This window comes from Cherax quadricarinatus, chromosome 23 (assembly GCF_038502225.1).
Source record: "Cherax quadricarinatus isolate ZL_2023a chromosome 23, ASM3850222v1, whole genome shotgun sequence".
NCBI classification, from domain to species: domain Eukaryota; kingdom Metazoa; phylum Arthropoda; class Malacostraca; order Decapoda; family Parastacidae; genus Cherax; species Cherax quadricarinatus.
The window spans coordinates 22,316,161-22,335,286 of NC_091314.1; the positions used below are offsets into that span (position 1 = coordinate 22,316,161).

General features: G+C 39.6%; 1 protein-coding gene across 3 annotated transcripts in view; it reads right to left on the minus strand.

The window, feature by feature from the left end:
- Window positions 1-19,126, minus strand: part of wcy (WW domain-containing adapter protein with coiled-coil wacky) — a 235,902-nt gene that overhangs the window by 112,991 nt on the left and 103,785 nt on the right. For all 3 annotated transcript variants that reach the window (XM_070088011.1, XM_070088012.1, XM_070088013.1), the window contains one exon: window positions 7,016-7,636. In XM_070088011.1, coding sequence (XP_069944112.1) covers window positions 7,016-7,636 — 621 coding nt within the window. The remainder of the gene's footprint in view (window positions 1-7,015; window positions 7,637-19,126) is intronic.

Here is a 19,126-nt window from a genome sequence, read left to right on the forward strand (position 1 = left end):
TCCTGGCACTAAACTAACATTTCCTCTGTTCATTAGTTATGTTTTGAGGCTTTACAAATAAATTCCATTTTGATTTTTTATTCACATAATGAATTTTTATTCACACCAAAAAATAGAAGATTTACTGTTATGCAATACTGTAATAATTGTATAAATATCATCACCATATTTGTGAATGTATATTAGACCCACCAGCTGACGTGTATTAGACGTGTGAGGTCGTTTGTTTACTCTTGAATATCTTCAAAAATTTAACATTTCCGCTACTTTGAGCTCAGTTTCAAGCCATTTCCAATGCTAAAACCAATCAAAATCATCTCTATTTCTGTAATATTTCTTCCATTCTATCAAATGAGACCAAGAAATCGCAAATACAACTATAAAAAACATACGAAAAAACACTGCAAAGTTGCTGCTTTAATCGAAAAATCATGATTTCATTTTTTTTCTCTCATTATACACAGTGTGCTGCAGGATCTGTTTTATGTGGTGCACACATACCACATAGATGTATTCTCTCATATCTAGGCCCAAATGTACCACTCAGAGTTTATCAGAGTGAGCTGAGCTCATGGCGTAGATCTACGGTTTGGACCCTGAACATAAAGCCGTAGATCTACGGGACGGACCCTGAAAGGGTTAAAGGAGGGGTTTGGGATATTGGCAGTTTGGAGGGATATGTTGTATATCTTTATATGTGTATGCTTCTAGACTGTTGTATTCTGAGCACCTCTGCAAAAACAGTGATAATGTGCGAGTGTGGTGAAAGTGTTGAATGATGATGAAAGTATTTTCTTTTTGGGGATTTTCTTTCTTTTTTTTTTGGGTCACCCTGCCTCGGTGGGAGACGGCCGACTTGTTGAAAAAAAAAAAAAAAATAAAACAAAAAGTACGAAATATGATAAACTGACAAAATTACACTCGCGAATTATGCCATATAATTGATATTTATGCATCAGTGATTCTGCCCATTTTGAGTCCTATTTTCGGCCAAATAATGTTCCATTCTTAGTTATTTCGCTAGTATGTGTTCCATTCTTTCTAATGAGCACAAGAAATCACCCAATCAACTATTTCAACTACCCAATATAATGGTAATTGGTAATTTGGCCAATTTCACACAAAGTTCAAAATATTCCAATTTCAAAATAGGGTCTAGAATAAACAATGCAGGCATTCCTGGCACTAAAATAACATTTCCTTTGTTTATTAGTTACATTTCCAGGCTTTACTGATTAATTCCATTTTTATTTTTTATTCACACCAAAAAATAGAAGATTTACTGTTAGGCAATATTGTAATAATTGTATAAATATCAGTGCATTTGTGAACGCACATTAGACCCACCAGTTGACATGTATTGGATGCGGGATATGATTTGTTTACTCTTGAACATAGGCAAAAATTGAAATTTCCACTTCTTTGAGCTCAATTTCAAGCTATTTTCAGAAGGAAAACCAGTCAAAATCATCTTTATTTCTGTAATATATCTCTCATTCTATCAAGATGAGACCAAAAAACCATGAATGCAACCATAAAAACCATGCAAAAATACACTGCAAAGTCGCTGTGTATGATGGCTAAAACAAAACTGTTACCGTATGTATGGTTTAAACTAGCGACTTTGCAGTGTATTTCTGGATGTTTTTTATGTTTTTTTCTTAGTTTCTTGGTATCACATGACAGAGTGGAAGACATGTTATTAAAACAGTGATTATTTTTTATTAGAATAAGGAGTGGAAATAGCTTGAAACTGAACTCAAAGCAGCAGAAATATTTGATTTTTGTTGATATTCCAAAGGATGGGAAAAGCCCCCATGGGGCTACAACCCCTAGTCTATTTTGTGTCCTTTTATTAGGTTTGATTTAATTATTGGACTGCTGTAAACCATGACCCATCTTTTCTGGTTATATATTGTTACCTGAGAATTAGATTAAATCCTATTTGTGTGCATAAGAATTCAAAATGGAAAGCAAGTGTAATATAGGAGAGAGAGCTAGAGGCATTACTAATGAAAAGAGGAAATGTTTTAGTGCCAAGAATGTCTGCATTGTTTATTACGGACTATTTTTAAAATGACGTTTTTTAATTTTGTATGAAACTGCCCAAATTGTTGAATTCTGATCACTTTATTCGTTGGCTGAAATAGTTGAATGGGCAGTTTCTAGTGCTCAATCGATAGAATGGAAGACATACTAGCAAAATAGTTAAGAATTTGGTTGACTAAAACAATGCACTGACCTAAAATAGGACTCAAAGTGGGTGAAACTGCTGGTGCATAAACTGTGCAGAGACTGCTAACTTTGGGCCAGTGTAATTCCCAAGTTTTCCACCAAACTTTGTATTTTTGGGGTCATTACCGTCAGGAAAAGATCCTATACCATTTCATAAGAAAACATTGAAAGCAAGTTTCTGATTGGGGTATGGAACCTGAAAGGGTTAAAACCGGTGGAAACCTGACAATAACTGCCACTGGCACCTTTTAAGTTGCTAACTTTTGGCCAATTCAATTTCCAATGCACTCCTTATATCAGTAGGGAAAGGGAGCAGCAACTTGCAATAATACATTGCAGACTGCAAGAAAGAGGAAAATATGGAGTAAGTGCATACAGTATCAGTGGCAGAGTGGAGGGAAGACAACCAATTCCATCTGCATATTAATTGAAATTACTGTACTTTTTGGCTAACAAGACGCTCCTGTGTCAAGGATGCCCCCCAATTCTGACTGACAAAATTTTGAAGGCATTACATATAAAAACACGTGTTGATGGTTCGTTCAGTTTGTTTACCACTGATTTAGCTGACTGGCCGTGTTCTCTTTCTGCTCATTGTTTCAATGCATGCAAGTAGATGTGTCTATGGCTAGGACTGCATATTGATTTGTGATGGGTTTTTTTCATGAGTTTTAAAAAATTTCATATTTACCTTTTATCAGGTGCTTTCATGGTAAACAGGTGAATTAGCCGACTGGCGTTGAGTGCCAACGATTTTTTTACGATTACCTATGATTCTTTTGTTATTTTATACAAAACAGTTTACGTAATTAATTGGATAATATACAAGAACTTAGAATACTGTCTAGTATCAAAACACTTTTCTAGGCTTAGGCTGAGGCCTATTAGCAGTGTAACCTTCGGCCATCAAGACGCTGGGTAAATTTTCAAGATTTATTTGGGGAAAAAAACTGGCCTCTTCAATGCTGTTAACCCCTTGACTGTCGCAACCCCAAATCCTGAGATGTCTCCAGGTGTCGCAAAATTTCCAGGGAAAAAAAAAAAATTCTTAGGAAATGAGAGAATCTTTTCCCAATTGTAATGACACCAAAAGAATGAAATTTGATGAAAAACTGATGGAATTACACTTTCGCGAAGTTAGCGACCTCGGCGATATTTACGAATCGGCGATTTTCCCCACTTTGAGCCCTATTTTTGGCTAATTCCATTGTTCCAGTCGACCAAACTCACAGCTATTTCTTTAGAACTCCATTTTTTCTATTGATTGAGTACAAGAAACTGCTCATTTACCGATTTCAACTACCCAATAACGTGGTCAGAAATTTGGAATTTGGCCAATTTCACAAAAATTAAAAAATATGACAATTTCAAAATAGGGTCCAGAATGAACAATGCAGACATTCCTGGCTCAAAAATAACATTTTCTTTGTTCATTGGTCATGTCTCCAGGCATGGAGAAATTTTCTCCAGGAGGGGGGTATCAGCCCCCCTTCAGACCCTTTCAGCCCTGTGGGGCCCAGCCATCTCAGAAGGGGCAAATATCTTGTTTACTGCTACAGCGAGTAATTGATCCCAGATGCAGTACGAGTATGCGACATGGTCAAGCGACCGCTGCTCCTTGCAGTCCAGTGTTGCAGAGTGTATTTTTATAAGAGACAGTACATCTCTTACCTTAGCAGGACAATTAAGGAAAATCCTGCTCCCACTTTATTACCATAGTAAAGATAGTGGACATTGTTGTCTATGCTTAAGACAGCAAGATTTAAACATTCTGCTTTGCTTCATCGAGGAAGTGACAAGGAAGCAAAAGTACTAGGTCAGCTTTTCCTTTGTGCTGGGGGCAGTGACGGCATGGGGCGTTGTGGCATCTTCAGATTACTTTTGACTCTACTGAGAGTGACACTGACGCCAGGATAACCAACAAAGAACGATCTGTGCGTTAGTGTGAACAAAGTGTCTCACAAAACACAATAAACACTTACAGAGATGTGTGATCAGCTTCTTCAGTGATATTGTGTGAACAATTATTGATGAACAGTGTAACGAGTGTTGCGATCCAACAGAGTGTAGTGCGACATTCTTCAAAGAACACTATTCTTCAATCAACTCAACGGATATCCGGGCGTAATTACGAGTCAGATACATATACCCAGGTAAGTGTTCTAACTCGTGATGTGCTACTATTGACTGCGCAGTTGAGTATAAAATCGTGAGTTAGTCACTTATCACAAACCCCGGTGATATGCGGACCTTTGAGTCCACACACGTAAGTTTGTCAGCAATCAGTGAATGAAATATGCTGACATAACACCCCCTAAGGGTAATTTATAATCTTAGAAATTATAACTCATTTACAGCCCGTTGAGAGATGACTTCGACAGCTTCTCAAGACCTCGTCTGCAGGGGCGGCTGTGCAGGCGATGAGCTGTCTTTCTAAGTTAAGTTTCCCTATATTTAAACTTAGCTGGCAATGCCATTTCTCAACACCAGGCCCCTCTGATATTACTCTTGCTTTCTATTTTGAATTTTTATTCAAACAAAAAATAGAAGATTTGCTGTTGTGCAGACTACTGCAATATTATAATAATTGTATAAATAATGTCAACCCATTCATGACTGCATATTAGAATGGTTACTTGGACATTTATTGGAAAATAATATCATCTGTTTACTTTTAAACATCAGCAAAAATCAAACATTTCCCCTACTTTGAGCTCCATTTCAAGTTCTTTTCATAGCAAAACCAATCAAAATCACCTCTATTTCTATAATATGTTTTCCATTCAACCATAAATAGACCACAAATTCGGCATTTTAATTAAAAAAAAAAAAAAGGTTGGAGTTTTTTTTTCTCATTATGCACTGTGTGCTGCAGGATTTTTTTGATATGGTGCACACTGACCACACAGACCCATTCTCTCACATGTGGGCCTACCAGCTTTCTCTATGCTTGATTTGAAGCCACTAGAATTTATGAGTATATATACGTCAAAAACGGTGGCCCGTAAGACATATACTATGACCGAAACAGTCAAAGGGTTAAAGGAGGGGTTTGGGGTATTGGCTGTTTGGAGTGACATCTAAACTGTCGTATCTGACAGTTGAAGCCGCTAGAATTTACGAGTATATATACGTCAAAAACGGTGGCTCGTAAGACATATACTATGACCGAAACAGTCAAAGGGGTAAAGGAGGGGTTTGGGATATTGGCTGTTTGGAGTGACATCTAAACTGTCGTATCTGACAGTGATTATATAAGAATGATGGTGAAAGTGTTGAATAATGGTGATCTTTTTTTTTTTTTTTTGGGGGTCACCCTGCCTTGGTGGGAAACAGCCAACATAAAAAAAAAAAATTCCTCCCTTCCAATTATGAAATTTTGTTTAACCCTTTCAGGGTCCAAGGCCCAAATCTGGAGTCACGCACCAGTGTCCAAGAATTTAAAAAAAAAAAATTTATTTTTTCTTATGAAATCGTAGAGAATCTTTTTGTGAAGGTAATAAAACAAAAAGTACGAAATTTGGTGGAAAATTGACGAAATTATGCTCTCGCGAATTTTGATGTGTCAGCGATATTTACGAATCGGCGATTTTGCCGACTTTGACTCCCATTTTAGGCCAATTACATTATTCCAATCAACCAAATTCTTAGCTATTTCACTAGTATTACTTCTATTCTATCGATTGAGCACAAGAAATCGCCAAGTCAACTGTTTCAACTACAAAATAAAGTGATCGGAAATTGTTAATTTGGCCAATTTAACACAAAGTTCAAAATATTCCAATTTCAAAATAGGGTCCAGAATGAACAATGTAGGCATTCCTGGCACTAAACTAACATTTCCTCTGTTCATTAGTTATGTTTTGAGGCTTTACAAATAAATTCCATTTTGATTTTTTATTCACATAACGAATTTTTATTCACACCAAAAAATAGAAGATTTACTGTTATGCAATACTGTAATAATTGTATAAATATCATCACCATATTTGTGAATGTATATTAGACCTACCAGCTGATGTGTATTAGACTTGTGAGGTCGTTTGTTTACTCTTGAATATCGGCAAAAATTTAACATTTCCGCTACTTTGAGCTCAGTTTCAAGCCATTTCCAATGCTAAAACCAATCAAAATCATCTCTATTTCTGTAATATTTCTTCCATTCTATCAAATGAGACCAAGAAATCGCAAATACAACTATAAAAAACATACGAAAAAACACTGCAAAGTTGCTGTTTTAATCGAAAAATCATGATTTCATTTTTTTTCTCTCATTATACACAGTGTGCTGCAGGATCTGTTTTATGTGGTGCACACATACCACATAGATGTATTCTCTCATATCTAGGCCCAAATGTACCACTCACAGTTTATCAGAGTGAGCTGAGCTCATGGCGTAGATCTACGGTTTGGACCCTGAACGTAAAGCCGTAGATCTACGGGACGGACCCTGAAAGGGTTAAACTTACCAAAAACACACTGATACATGTACAAAATTTTTCCGTGAAAATGGTTGATTACTTTCAACTGTAAATTTGCAGTGAACCCCCTTTAAGTGTTCAATGGTTGAGTAGTGAAGGTTTACCCATGGCATGATTTTGCATTCATATAGCATAGCCTGCAACAAGGCTTCTCTGGTCACTATTTAATTAACTAAACAATTGCTCCTTGGAGCCAAAATATTTTAAAATATTATTAAATGCATGAAAGCATTTTGACTATTACCTGCCTTTCCAAAACACCATAACATTAAGTAAATGTGGCAAAATGAGGTACTCACCTTTTCTAATGTCGATCCCATCTTGGTTCTCCGAATGTGTTGGTGTTGGGGGACCTCCACCTATATTATTACTATTTGCAGATATTGTAAGTGGTTCTAACTGTGATTTCACTATTAGTCCTTCTCCATCATGTGAATGAGAGTTGTTGTTAGAGTTGACAGTCTTTGCTGTATCCAAGTCTATTCCACTCTTGTTTAACGAATTTGAGAGTGTCATGAGGCGGGGATGGAGGCTTAGAAGTTGTGGCACTGCCATGGACGCAGAACCACCCAAGGCAGGGATGCTGCTTGCTAATGAGGTGGTGGTTGTGGTATTGGTGCCTGAGGTGGATGATAACACACTACTACTTAACGGGGGTAAGGACGAGGGTAAGGAGGTGGGCAACATTCCTAAACTTGTTCCAAGCTTAGGTCTTAAACTACTCTGTAAAAGAGTTGTTGTTGTGCCCGCGTGGGTGGACGTAACTGTCGTGCCTGATGAAGACGCCAGACTCGATGGTGCTAATGAAACGTTTGCCCCGCTAACGTCATGGCTATTTTCTCCACTACTCCTGGTGTGGTGGTGTTCTGATGTAGGAGTACTATCACCTGAAGAAATTTCCATATCTGCTGCACCAACCTCTGTAAAAGAGCACAAAGTGTATGTAATAAAACTTAACTGTAGAAACCTTTGAATATGGTAGCATTAATCCTCAAAATTTAATGTTGACTTTTTGTTTTTTTAACACATTGCCCACCTCCCACTAAGGAAGAGTGACTTGGAGAAAATGAAACACCTTCACCATTATTCACTATCACTGTCTTGCTAGAGGCACGCTGATACTACAGTTCAAATCCCCCTGTAAATTGCAAATATCCCCGCCCCCTCCTTCAGAGTGCAGGTACTGTACTTTCCACTTCCAGGGCTCCAAGTCCAGCTAACCAGTTTCCCTGAATCCCTTCACAAATTATATACTTTACAGAATTTTTAAAATAGTCAAGTATTTCCATTACATTCATGGTGGCATAATTTTTCAAATAATATTTGCACCTCTTGCATCACTCTTTCCCTTGTATACAATCCCACTTATCTTCCTAAACCATACTTAGATTTTTTCTTTTTAAACTTCTCAGTGTTGAGACCCCTGCTCTCAAACTTGCTTTCAGGAATAAATAACAATAAATAAATAAATAAATAAGGGCCTACATCAGGGACCTGCCAGAAGACAATGCCATTGTCAAATTTGATTTTAGAAATGCCTTTAATATGGAGGAGAGAGATGTTGTCTTGTCGGCAGTTTGGGATCGGTTCCCCAGCCTTTTTCCCTTCATTTCAGCCGACTACAGCATACCCTCAATTCTTTTGTTTGGAGAACATGAAATTCTCTCATCAGAGGGTGTTCAGCAGGGTGACCCACTCGCTCCACTTCTCTTCTGCTTGGCATTAAGACAACTAACTTCCAGCCTATGCAGCGAGCTCAACATCTGGTACCTGGATGATGGCACTCTGGCAGGTACTGAAGAGTCCCTGTAAGAGGACCTACAACTGGTGAAAACATAGGGAGAAGACCTGGGACTCATCCTCAATCCCTCCAAGTGTGAGATCATCACAGCGAACCAGAAAATAATCAATGCCGTGCGAATAATCCTCCCAAAAGTCTCTACAACCACTACGTCCAACAGTACCCTTTTGGGAGCACCGCTGGGTCACCAGGCCATCGACACTGTCCTCAAAGAAAAATTGAATGACCAGGTGAGAATGGAGGAGAGAATAAGCGATCTTGATGCCCATGATGCTCTGTATCTCCTCACAAGGTGTCTTACTATGCCAAGACTCGTTTACTTCCTAAGGTGTGCACCCTCTTTTGACAGCCCAACACTCGATTAATATGATGCACACCTGAGATCAACCTTTAACCCTTTCAGGGTTCCGGCCGTACTAGTACTGCTTACGCACCAGGGTCCATGACGTATTCGTTATGCAATCGCAGCAATTGGAACTTGTATATCTACTACCAATTCAGAGTCATGTACCTATATATCTGTTACATCTATGTGATTCCGATGGGTTAGTATTATACCCCTTCAAGAATTTTCTAATATTTCACATACACTTTTTAAATTGCACCAAAGTGGTTGGGCCACTTACCTTTTATACCCTACCTCATTCCCCCCTCCCACCCTTTTCCAATATTTCCATCCTTACCCATCTTACCAAAGAAAGGAAGGAAAGGAAGGAAAGGAAGGAAAGGAAAGAAAGGAAAGGAAAGAAAGGAAAGGAAAGAAAGGAAAGGAAAGAAAGGAAAGGAAAGAAAGGAAAGAAAGAAAGGAAAGAAAGAAAGGAAAGAAAGAAAGGAAAGAAAGAAAGGAAAGAAAGAAAGGAAAGAAAGAAAGGAAAGAAAGAAAGGAAAGAAAGAAAGGAAAGAAAGAAAGGAAAGAAAGAAAGGAAAGAAAGAAAGGAAAGAAAGGAAAGAAAGAAAGGAAAGAAAGGAAAGAAAGGAAAGAAAGAAAGGAAAGAAAGAAAGGAAAGAAAGAAAGGAAAGAAAGAAAGGAAAGAAAGAAAGGAAAGAAAGAAAGAAAGGAAAGAAAGAAAGGAAAGAAAGAAAGAAAAGAAAGAAAGGAAAGAAAGAAAGGAAAGGAAAGGAAAGGAAAGAAAGAAAGGAAAGAAAGAAAGGAAATAAACTAAAGAAAGAAAGGAAAGAAAGAAATGAAAGAAAGAAAGTAAAGAAAGAAAGTAAAGAAAGAAAGGAAAGAAAGAAAGAAAGGAAAGAAAGAAAGAAAGAAAGAAAGAAAGAAAGAAAGAAAGAAAGAAAGAAAGAAAGAAAGAAAGAAAGAAGGAAAGAAATAAAGAAAGGAAAGAAAGGAAAAGAAAGAAAGGAAAGAAAGAAAGGAAAGAAAGAAAGGAAAGAAAGGAAAGAAAGGAAAGAAAGAAAGGAAAGAAAGAAAGGAAAGAAAGAAAGAAAGAAAGGAAAGAAAGAAAGGAAAGAAAGAAAGGAAAGAAAGAAAGGAAAGAAAGAAAGGAAAGAAAGAAAGGAAAGAAAGAAAGGAAAGAAAGAAAAAGAAAAAGAAAGAAAAAGAAAGAAAAAGAAAAAGAAAGAAAAAGAAAGAAAAAGAAAGAAAAAAGAAAGAAAAGAAAAAAAGAAAGAAAACAAAGAAAAGAAAGGAAAGAAAGAAAGGAAGGAAAGAAAGAAAGGAAAGAAAGAAAGGAAAGAAAGAAAGAAAAGGAAAGAAAGGGGGGTCCATGACGTACTAGTACTCAAATTCTAGCGCCTTCAAATCTAATGAGAGAAAGCTGGTAGGCCTACATATGAAAGAATGGGTCTATGTGGTCAGTGTGTGCAGTATAAAAAAAAATCCTGCAGCACACTGTGCGTAATGAAAAAAATAAAACTAACCATGTTTTTAATTAAAACTCCGACTTTGCACTGTATTTTCGTATGGTATTTATTGTTGTATTCTAGCTTTCCTGGTCTCATTTTATAGAATGGAAGACATATTACAGAAATTGAGATGATTTTGAATGGTTTTACCATGAAAAGTACCTTGAAATTGAGCTCAAATTAGCAGAAATGTTTGATTTTTACCAAAGTTCAAAAGTAAACAAATCATGCTAAGCGTCCAATACACGTCAACTGGTGAGTCTAATATTCTTTCACAAGTGCGCCGATATTATTTATACCATTTCTACACTAATGCAGTAGTCTGCATAACAGTAAATCTTCTATTTTTTGTGAGAAAAATTCAAAATGGAAAGCAAAAGAATGTAAGAGGGGCGTGGGGACGTGACTAATGAACAGAGGAATGTTAATTTAGTGCCAGGAATGTCTTTCTTGTTTATTCTGAACCCCATTTGGAAACTGGCATCTTTTGAAATTTGTGTGAAATTGGCAAAATTGCTAAATTCTGACCACTGTATTGGATAGTTGAAATCGGTAAATTGGTGGTTTCTTGTACTCATTCGATAGAAAAAATGGAGTTCTAGCAAAATAGTTATGATTTTTGTCGACTAGTACATTGGAATTGGCCAAAAATAGAGCTCAAAGTGGGCAAAATCACCAATGTGTTAACATCATCGAGCCCGCTAACTTCACAAGAGCATAATTCCGTAAGTTTTCCATCAAATTTCATACTTTTGGTGTCATCATGATCGGGAAAACATTCTCTATCTTCTCATAAGAATTTTTTTTTTTTTTTAATTTGGGGGACCCTGAGAACAAGTCTCTGAGAGGGCCTGTGGACCCTGAAAGGATTAATAAGGCCCTGAACCTGTCACTAGAGGATCAGCAATGGGATCAGGCAACCCTCCCAGTGCGACTGGGAGGTATAGGGGTGCGCAAAGCAACACATGAAGCTTTACCTACTTTTCTGTCTTCGTGTTTGGCTTCCAGTGCACTATCCAAGAAGATTGTCCCCAAATGTTTGAGAGACATGGTAGGAGCTCAAGACCCCAGGTTCACTGAAGCAGTGATGCGGTGGGACACCCTTGCAGACTCCTCCAGTATACCAACTCCTCCCAAAGAGCACAGTCCCACTGGGACAAACCGATAATGGAAAAAATCGCCAACACAATGCTCACCAACGCTTCAGGAAAAGACAAAGCTCGTCTCCTGGCTGTGAAGGCACCACACTCAGATTTCCTTCTAGCTGTTCCCAATTCCTCCCTTGGCACTCAACTTGACCCACAGCCCATTCGGATTGGTGTTGCTCTTCGTTTAGCCGTCCCCATCCTCACGGAACATAGGTGTATTATATATATATAAACAAAATATATATATATATATATACAGTGGACCCCCGCATACCAATGGCACAACATAGCGATTAATCCGCATACCGCTTGCTTTAATCGCAAATATTTTGCCTCGCATACTGCTTAAAAACCCGCTCACCGATTTTCGTCCGAGACGCGTCCAATGTGCGCCCTCAGCCAGCCTCACATGTGCCGCCCGTGCCATTGTTTACCAGCCAGCCTCCGCGGTAACATTCAAGCATACAATCGGAATATTTCGTATTATTACAGTGTTTTCGGTGCTGTTTCTGGAAAATAAGTGACCATGGGCCCCAAGAAAGCTTCTAGTGCCAACCCTACACCAATAAGGGTGAGAATTCCAATAGAAATGAAGAAAGAGATCATTGATAAGTATGAAAGTGGAGTGCGTATCGCCGACCTGGTCAGGTTGTACAAGAAACCCCAATCAACCATCGCTACTATTGTGGGCACCAGAAAGGCAATCAAGGAAGCTGTTCTTGCCAAAGGTTTAACTGTGTTTTCGAAACAAAGATCGCAAGTGATGGAAGATGTTGAGAGACTCTTATTGGTGTGGATAAATGAAAAACAGCTAGCAGGAGATAGCATCTCTCAAGCGATCATAAGCGAAAAGGCTAGGAAGTTGCATCAGGATTTAATTAAAAAAATGCCTGCAACTAGTGCTGATGTGAGTGAATTTAAGGCCAGCAAAGGTTGGTTTGAGAGATTTAAGAAGCGTAGTGGCATACATAGTGTGATAAGGCATGGTGAGGCTGCCAGTTCGGACCACAAAGCGGCTGAAAAATATGTGCATGAAATCAAGGAGTACATAGAGACTGAAGGACTGAAACCTGAACAAGTGTTTAATTGTGATGAAACAGGCCTGTTTTGGAAGAAAATGCCAAGCAGGACCTACATTACTCAGGAGGAAAAGGCACTCCCAGGACATAAGCCTATGAAAGACAGGCTTACTTTGTTGATGTGTTCCAATGCTAGTGGTGATTGCAAAGTTACGCCTTTATTAGTGTATCACTCTGAAACTCCCAGAGCGTTCAGGCAAAAGAATGTCCTCAAGGATAATTTGTGTGTGCTGTGGAGGGCAAACAGTAAGGCATGGGTCACTAGGGACTTTTTCTATAACTGGTTACACCATGCATTTGCCCCCAATGTGAAAGATTACCTAACTGAAAAGAAATTAGAACTTAAGTGCCTCCTGGTGTTAGACAATGCCCCTGGTCATCCTACAGACGTGGCAGAGTGACTTTATGGGGACATGAGCTTCATTAAGGTGAAGTTTTTGCCTCCTAATACCACTCCTCTCCTGCAGCCCATTGACCAGCAGGTTATTGCAAACTTCAAAAAACTGTACACAAAAGCTCTGTTTGAAAGGTGCTTTGTAGTGACCTCAGAAACTCAACTGACTCTAAGAGAGTTTTGGAGAGAGCACTTTAATATCCTCAATTGTGTAAACCTTATAGGTAAGGCTTGGGAGGGAGTGACTAAGAAGACCTTGAACTCTGCTTGGAAGAAACTGTGGCCAGAATGTGTAGACAAAAGGGATTTTGAAGGGTTTGAGGCTAACCCTGAGAGGATTATGCCAGTTGAGGAATCCATTGTGGCATTGGGAAAGTCCTTGGGGTTGGAGGTTAGTGGGGAGGATGTGGAAGAGTTGGTGGAGGAGGACAATGAAGAACTAACCACTGATGAGCTGATAGATCAACTTCAAGAGCAAGAGGCCAGACCTGAGAAAACTGGTTCAGAGGAGGGGAGAGAGAAATTGAAGAAGTTGCCTACTACAAAGATTAAGGAAATGTGTGCAAAGTGGCTTGAAGTGCAAACCTTTTTTGATGAAAATCACCCTCACACAGCTATTGCAAGCCGTGCTGGTGATTATTACACTGACAATGTTGTGAAACACTTTAGGGAAGTCATAAAGGAACGAGAGGTACAGGCCACTATGGACAGATATGTTGTGCGAAAGAAGTCCAGTGACTCTGAAGCTGGTCCTAGTGGCATTAAAAGAAGAAGGGAAGTAACCCCAGAAAAGGACTCGACACCAAGTCTTAATGGAAGGGGATTCCCCTTCTAAACACTAACACTCTCTCTCCCCTCCTCCCATCCCATCAATCATCACCAGATCTTCAATAAAAGTAAGTGTCATGTAATTGTGCATGCCTTTTACAGTTTGTGTGTACTAAAATTAACATTTCATGTGGTAAAAAAAATTTTTTTTTCATACTTTTGGGTGTCTTGCACGGATTAATTTTATTTCCATTATTTCTTATGGGGAAAATTCATTCACATACCGATTATTTCGCATAACAATTACCCCTCTTGCACGGATTAAAATCGGTATGCGGGGGTCCACTGTATATATACACCTACCATCCGACTTACGACCTGCTCGACCTACGACCGTGTTTTTTATGCCAAATTTCTGGGAAATAAACATCTATTTATGTTGTACACAGTGTTTATCCTAAACCTTAGAGTATAAAATACAGTACTAACAGCATAAAAAGTAAAGTAAAACATGAAATACCATGGTATATAAGCGATATAAGAGATATAAGCGACTGTTGGCAGAAAGGTGGGCTAGTGCAAAGATGAGTACTGGGGGGGTTGAAGAGGGTTGGAATAGTTTTAAAAATGCAGTATTAGAATGTGGGGCAGAAGTTTGTGGTTATAGGAGGGTGGGGGCAGGTGGAAAGAGGAGTGATTGGTGGAATGATGAAGTAAAGGGTGTGATAAAAGAGAAAAAGTTAGCTTATGAGAGGTTTTTACAAAGCACAAGTGTTATAAGAAAAGCAGAGTATATGGACAGTAAAAGAAAGGTGAAGAGAGTGGTGAGAGTGCAAAAGGAGAGCAGATGATAGAGTGGGAGAGGCACTGTCAAGAAATTTTAATGAAAATAAGAAAAAATTTTGGAGTGAGTTTAACAAGTTAAGAAAGCCTAGGGAAAGTATGGATTTTTCAGTTAAAAACAGAGTAGGGGAGTTAGTAGATGGGGAGAGGGAGGTATTAGGTAGATGGCGAGAATATTATGAGGAACTTTTAAATGTTGAGGAAGAAAGGAAGACGGTAATTTCATGCACTGGTCATGGAGGTATACCATCTTTTAGGAGTGAAGAAGAGCAGAATGTAAGTGTGGGGGAGGTAAGTGAGGCATTACATAGAATGAAAGGGGGTAAAGCAGCTGGAACTGATGGGATCATGACAGAAATGTTAAAAGCAGCGGGGGATATAGTGTTGGAGTGGTTGGTACTTTTGTTTAATAAATGTATGAAAGAGGGGAAGGTACCTAGGGATTGGCAGAGAGCATGTATACTCCCTTTATATAAAGGGAAAGGGGACAAAAGAGATTGTAAAAATTATAGAGGAATAAGTTTATTGAGTATATACCAGGAAAAGTGTACGGTAGGGTTATAACTGAAAGAATTAGAGGCAAGACAGAATGTAGGATTGCGGATGAGCAAGGAGGTTTCAGAGTGGGTAGGGGATGTGTAGATCAAGTGTTTACATTGAAGCATATATGTGAACAGTATTTAGATAAAGGTAGGGAAGTTTTTATTGCATTTATGGATTTAGAAAAGGCATATGATAGAGTGGACAGGGGAGCAATGTGGCAGATGTTGCAAGTATATGGAATAGGTGAAAAGTTACTAAATGCTGTAAAGAGTTTTTATGAGGATAGTGAGGCTCAGGTTAGGGTGTGTAGAAGAGAGGGAGACTACTTCCCGGTAAAAGTAGGTCTTAGACAGGGATGTGTAATGTCACCATGGTTGTTTAATATATTTGTAGATGGGGTTGTAAAAGAAGTAAATGCTAGGGTGTTCGGGAGAGGGGTGGGATTAAATTATGGGGAATCAAATTCAAAATGGGAATTAACACAGTTATTTTGGCTGATGATAATGTGCTTATGGGAGATTCTAAAGAAAAATTGCAAAGGTTAGTGGATGAGTTTGGGAATGTGTGTAAAGGTAGAAAGTTGAAAGTGAACATAGAAAAGAGTAAGGTGATGAGGGTATCAAATGATTTAGATAAAGAAAAATTGGATATCAAATTGGGGAGGAGGAGGAGTATGGAAGAAGTAAATGTTTTCAGATACTTGGGAGTTGACGTGTCGGCGGATGGATTTATGAAGGATGAGGTTAATCACAGAATTGATGAGGGAAAAAAGTTGAGTGGTGCATTGAGGTATATGTGGAGTCAAAAAACGTTATCTATGGAGGCAAAGAAGGGAATGTATGAAAGTATAGTAGTACCAACACTCTTTTATGGATGTGAAGCTTGGGTGGTAAATGCAGCAGCGAGGAGACGGTTGGAGGCAGTGGAGATGTCCTGTCTAAGGGCAATGTGTGGTGTAAATATTATGCAGAAAATTCGGAGTGTGGAAATTAGGAAAAAGGTGTGGAGTTAATAAAAGTATTAGTCAGAGGGCAGAAGAGGGGTTGTTGAGGTGGTTTGGTCATTTAGAGAGAATGAATCAAAGTAGAATGACATGGAAAGCATATAAATCTATAGGGGAAGGAAGGCGAGGTAGGGGTCGTCCTCGAAAGGGTTGGAGAGAGGGGGGTAAAGGAGGTTTTGTGGGAAAGGGGCTTGGACTTCCAGCAAGCGTGCGTGAGCGTGTTAGATAGGAGTGAATGGAGACGAATGATACTTGGGACCTGACGATCTGTTGGAGTGTGAGCAGGGTAATATTTAGTGAAGGGATTCAGGGAAACCGGTTATTTTCATATAGTCGGACTTGAGTCCTGGAAATGGGAAGTACAATGCCTGCACTTTAAAGGAGGGGTTTGGGATATTGGCAGTTTGGAGGGATATGTTGTGTATCTTTATATGTGTATGCTTCTAGACTGTTGTATTCTGAGCACCTCTGCAAAAACAGTGATAATGTGCGAGTGTGGTGAAAGTGTTGAATGATGATGAAAGTATTTTCTTTTTGGGGATTTTCTTTCTTTTTTGGGTCACCCTGCCTCGGTGGGAGACGGCCGACTTGTTGAAAAAAAAAAAAAAAAAAAATTCAGGGAAACCGGTTTTCATATAGTCGGACTTGAGTCTTGGAAATGGGAAGTACAATGCCTGCACTTTAAAGGAGGGGTTTGGGATATTGGCAGTTTGGAGGGATATGTTGTTTATCTTTATACATACAGTGGACCCCCGCATAACGATGGCATCACATAGCGATTTTTCCGCATACCGCTTACTTTTATCGCAAAATTTTTGCCGCGCATACCGATTAAAAACCCGCTCACCGATTTTCGTCCGAGACGCGTCCAATGTGCCCTCAGCCAGCCTCACATGTGCCGCCCGTCCCATTGTTTACCAGCCAGCCTCCGCGGTAACATCCAAGCATACACTCGGAATATTTCGTATTATTACAGTGTTTTCGGTGCTGTTTCTGGAAAATAAGTGACCATGGGCCCCAAGAAAGCTTCTAGTGCCAACCCTGTGGTAAAAAGGGTGAGAATTAGTATGGAAATTAAGAAAGATTTTGAAGGGTTTGGGGCTAACCCTGAGAAGCCTATGCCAGTTGTGGAATCCATTGTGCCTACTTCAAAGATTAAGGAAATGTGTGCACAGTGGGTTGAACTGCAAACCTTTATGGATGAAAATCACCCTGACACAGCTGTTGCAAGCCGTGCTGGTGACTATTTCAATGACAATGTTGTGGCCCATTTTAGACAAATCGTAAAGGAACGGGAGGTACAGAGCTCTATGGACAGATTTGTTGTGCGACAGAGGTCCAGTGACTCTCAAGCTGGTCCTAGTGGCATTAAAAGAAGAAGGGAAGTAACCCCGGAAAAGGACTTGCTACCTCAAGTCGTAATGGAAGGGGATTCCCCTTCTAAACAGTAAGAAGATAATGCTCTCCCCTCCTCCCATCCCATCAATCATCACCAGATCTTCAATAAAAGTAAGTGTCATATAAGTGTGCATGCCTTTTTCAGTTTGTGTGTATTAAAATTAATATTTCATGTGGTAAAAAAATTTTTTTTTCATACTTTTGGGTGTCTTGCACGGATTAATTTTATTTCCATTATTTCTTATGGGGAAAATTCATTCACATAACGATTATTTCGCATAACAATTACCCCTCTTGCACGGATTAAAATCGTTAACCGGGGGTCCACTGTATATGCTTCTAAACTGTTGTATTCTGAGCACCTCTGCAAAAACAGTGATTATGTGAGTGTGGTGAAAGTGTTGAATGATGATGAAAGCATTTTCTTTTTGGGGATTTTCTTTCTTTTTTGGGTCACTCTGCTTCATTGGGAGACGGCCAACTTGTTGAAAAAAAAAAAATTATATATATACAGTGGACCCCCGCATACCGTTGACATCACAAAACGTTAAATCCTCATAGCGATACATTTTATAACTAAAATTTTGCCTCGCATAGCACTAAAAAACTCGCTCAACGCTATGTCTGAGACGCGTCTATGTGAGGCCTGAGCCAGCCTCACATGTTCCGCCGGTGGCATTGTTTACAAGCCAGCCTCCATGGTAACATCCAAGCATACAATCGGAACCTTTCGTATTATTACAGCGTTTTTGGTGATTTTATCTGCAAAATAAGTGACCATGGGACCCAAGAATGCTTCTACTGCCAACCCTGTGGTAAAAAGGGTGAGAAATATTGTCGAAATACTGTGGTACCATGGTCAACTGCTGATGCTGCTGCTGCTGTAGCACCGTCAGCTGCTGCTGTAGCACTGTCAGCTGCTGCTGTAGCACTGTCAGCTGCTGCTCCTGCTGTAGCACCGTCAGCTGCTGCTGCTGCTGTACCACCGTCAGCTGCTGCTGCTGTAGTACCGTCTGCTGCTGCTGTAGCACCGTCTGCTGCTGCTGTAGCACCGTCTGCTCCTGCTGTAGCACCGTCAGCTGCTGCTGCTGTAGCACCGTCAGCTGCTGCTGCTGCTGAACCACCGTCAGCTGCTGCTGCTGCTGCTGTAGCACCGTCTGCTGCTGCTGTAGCACCGTCAGCTGCTGCTGCTGCTGCTGTAGTACCATCTGCTGCTGCTGTAGTACCATCTGCTGCTGCTGTAGCACCGTCTGCTGCTGCTGTAGCACTGTCAGCTGCTGCTGAAGCACCGTTGTTGGTGTGGCTTATTGAGAATACCAAGAAACAATTAACCACAGAGGGTTAGCCACCCAGGATAACCCAAAAAAGTCAGTGTCATCGAAGACTGTCTAACTTATTTCCATTGGGGTCCTTAATCTTGTCTCCCAGGATGCAACCCACACCAGTCAACTAACACCTAGGTGAACAGGGAAAAATGCCTGGAACTAGTGCTCATATTGGTGAATTTAAAGCCAGCAAAGGTTGGTTTGAGAGATTTAAGAATCGTAGTGGCAAACACAGTGTGATAAGTCCTGTT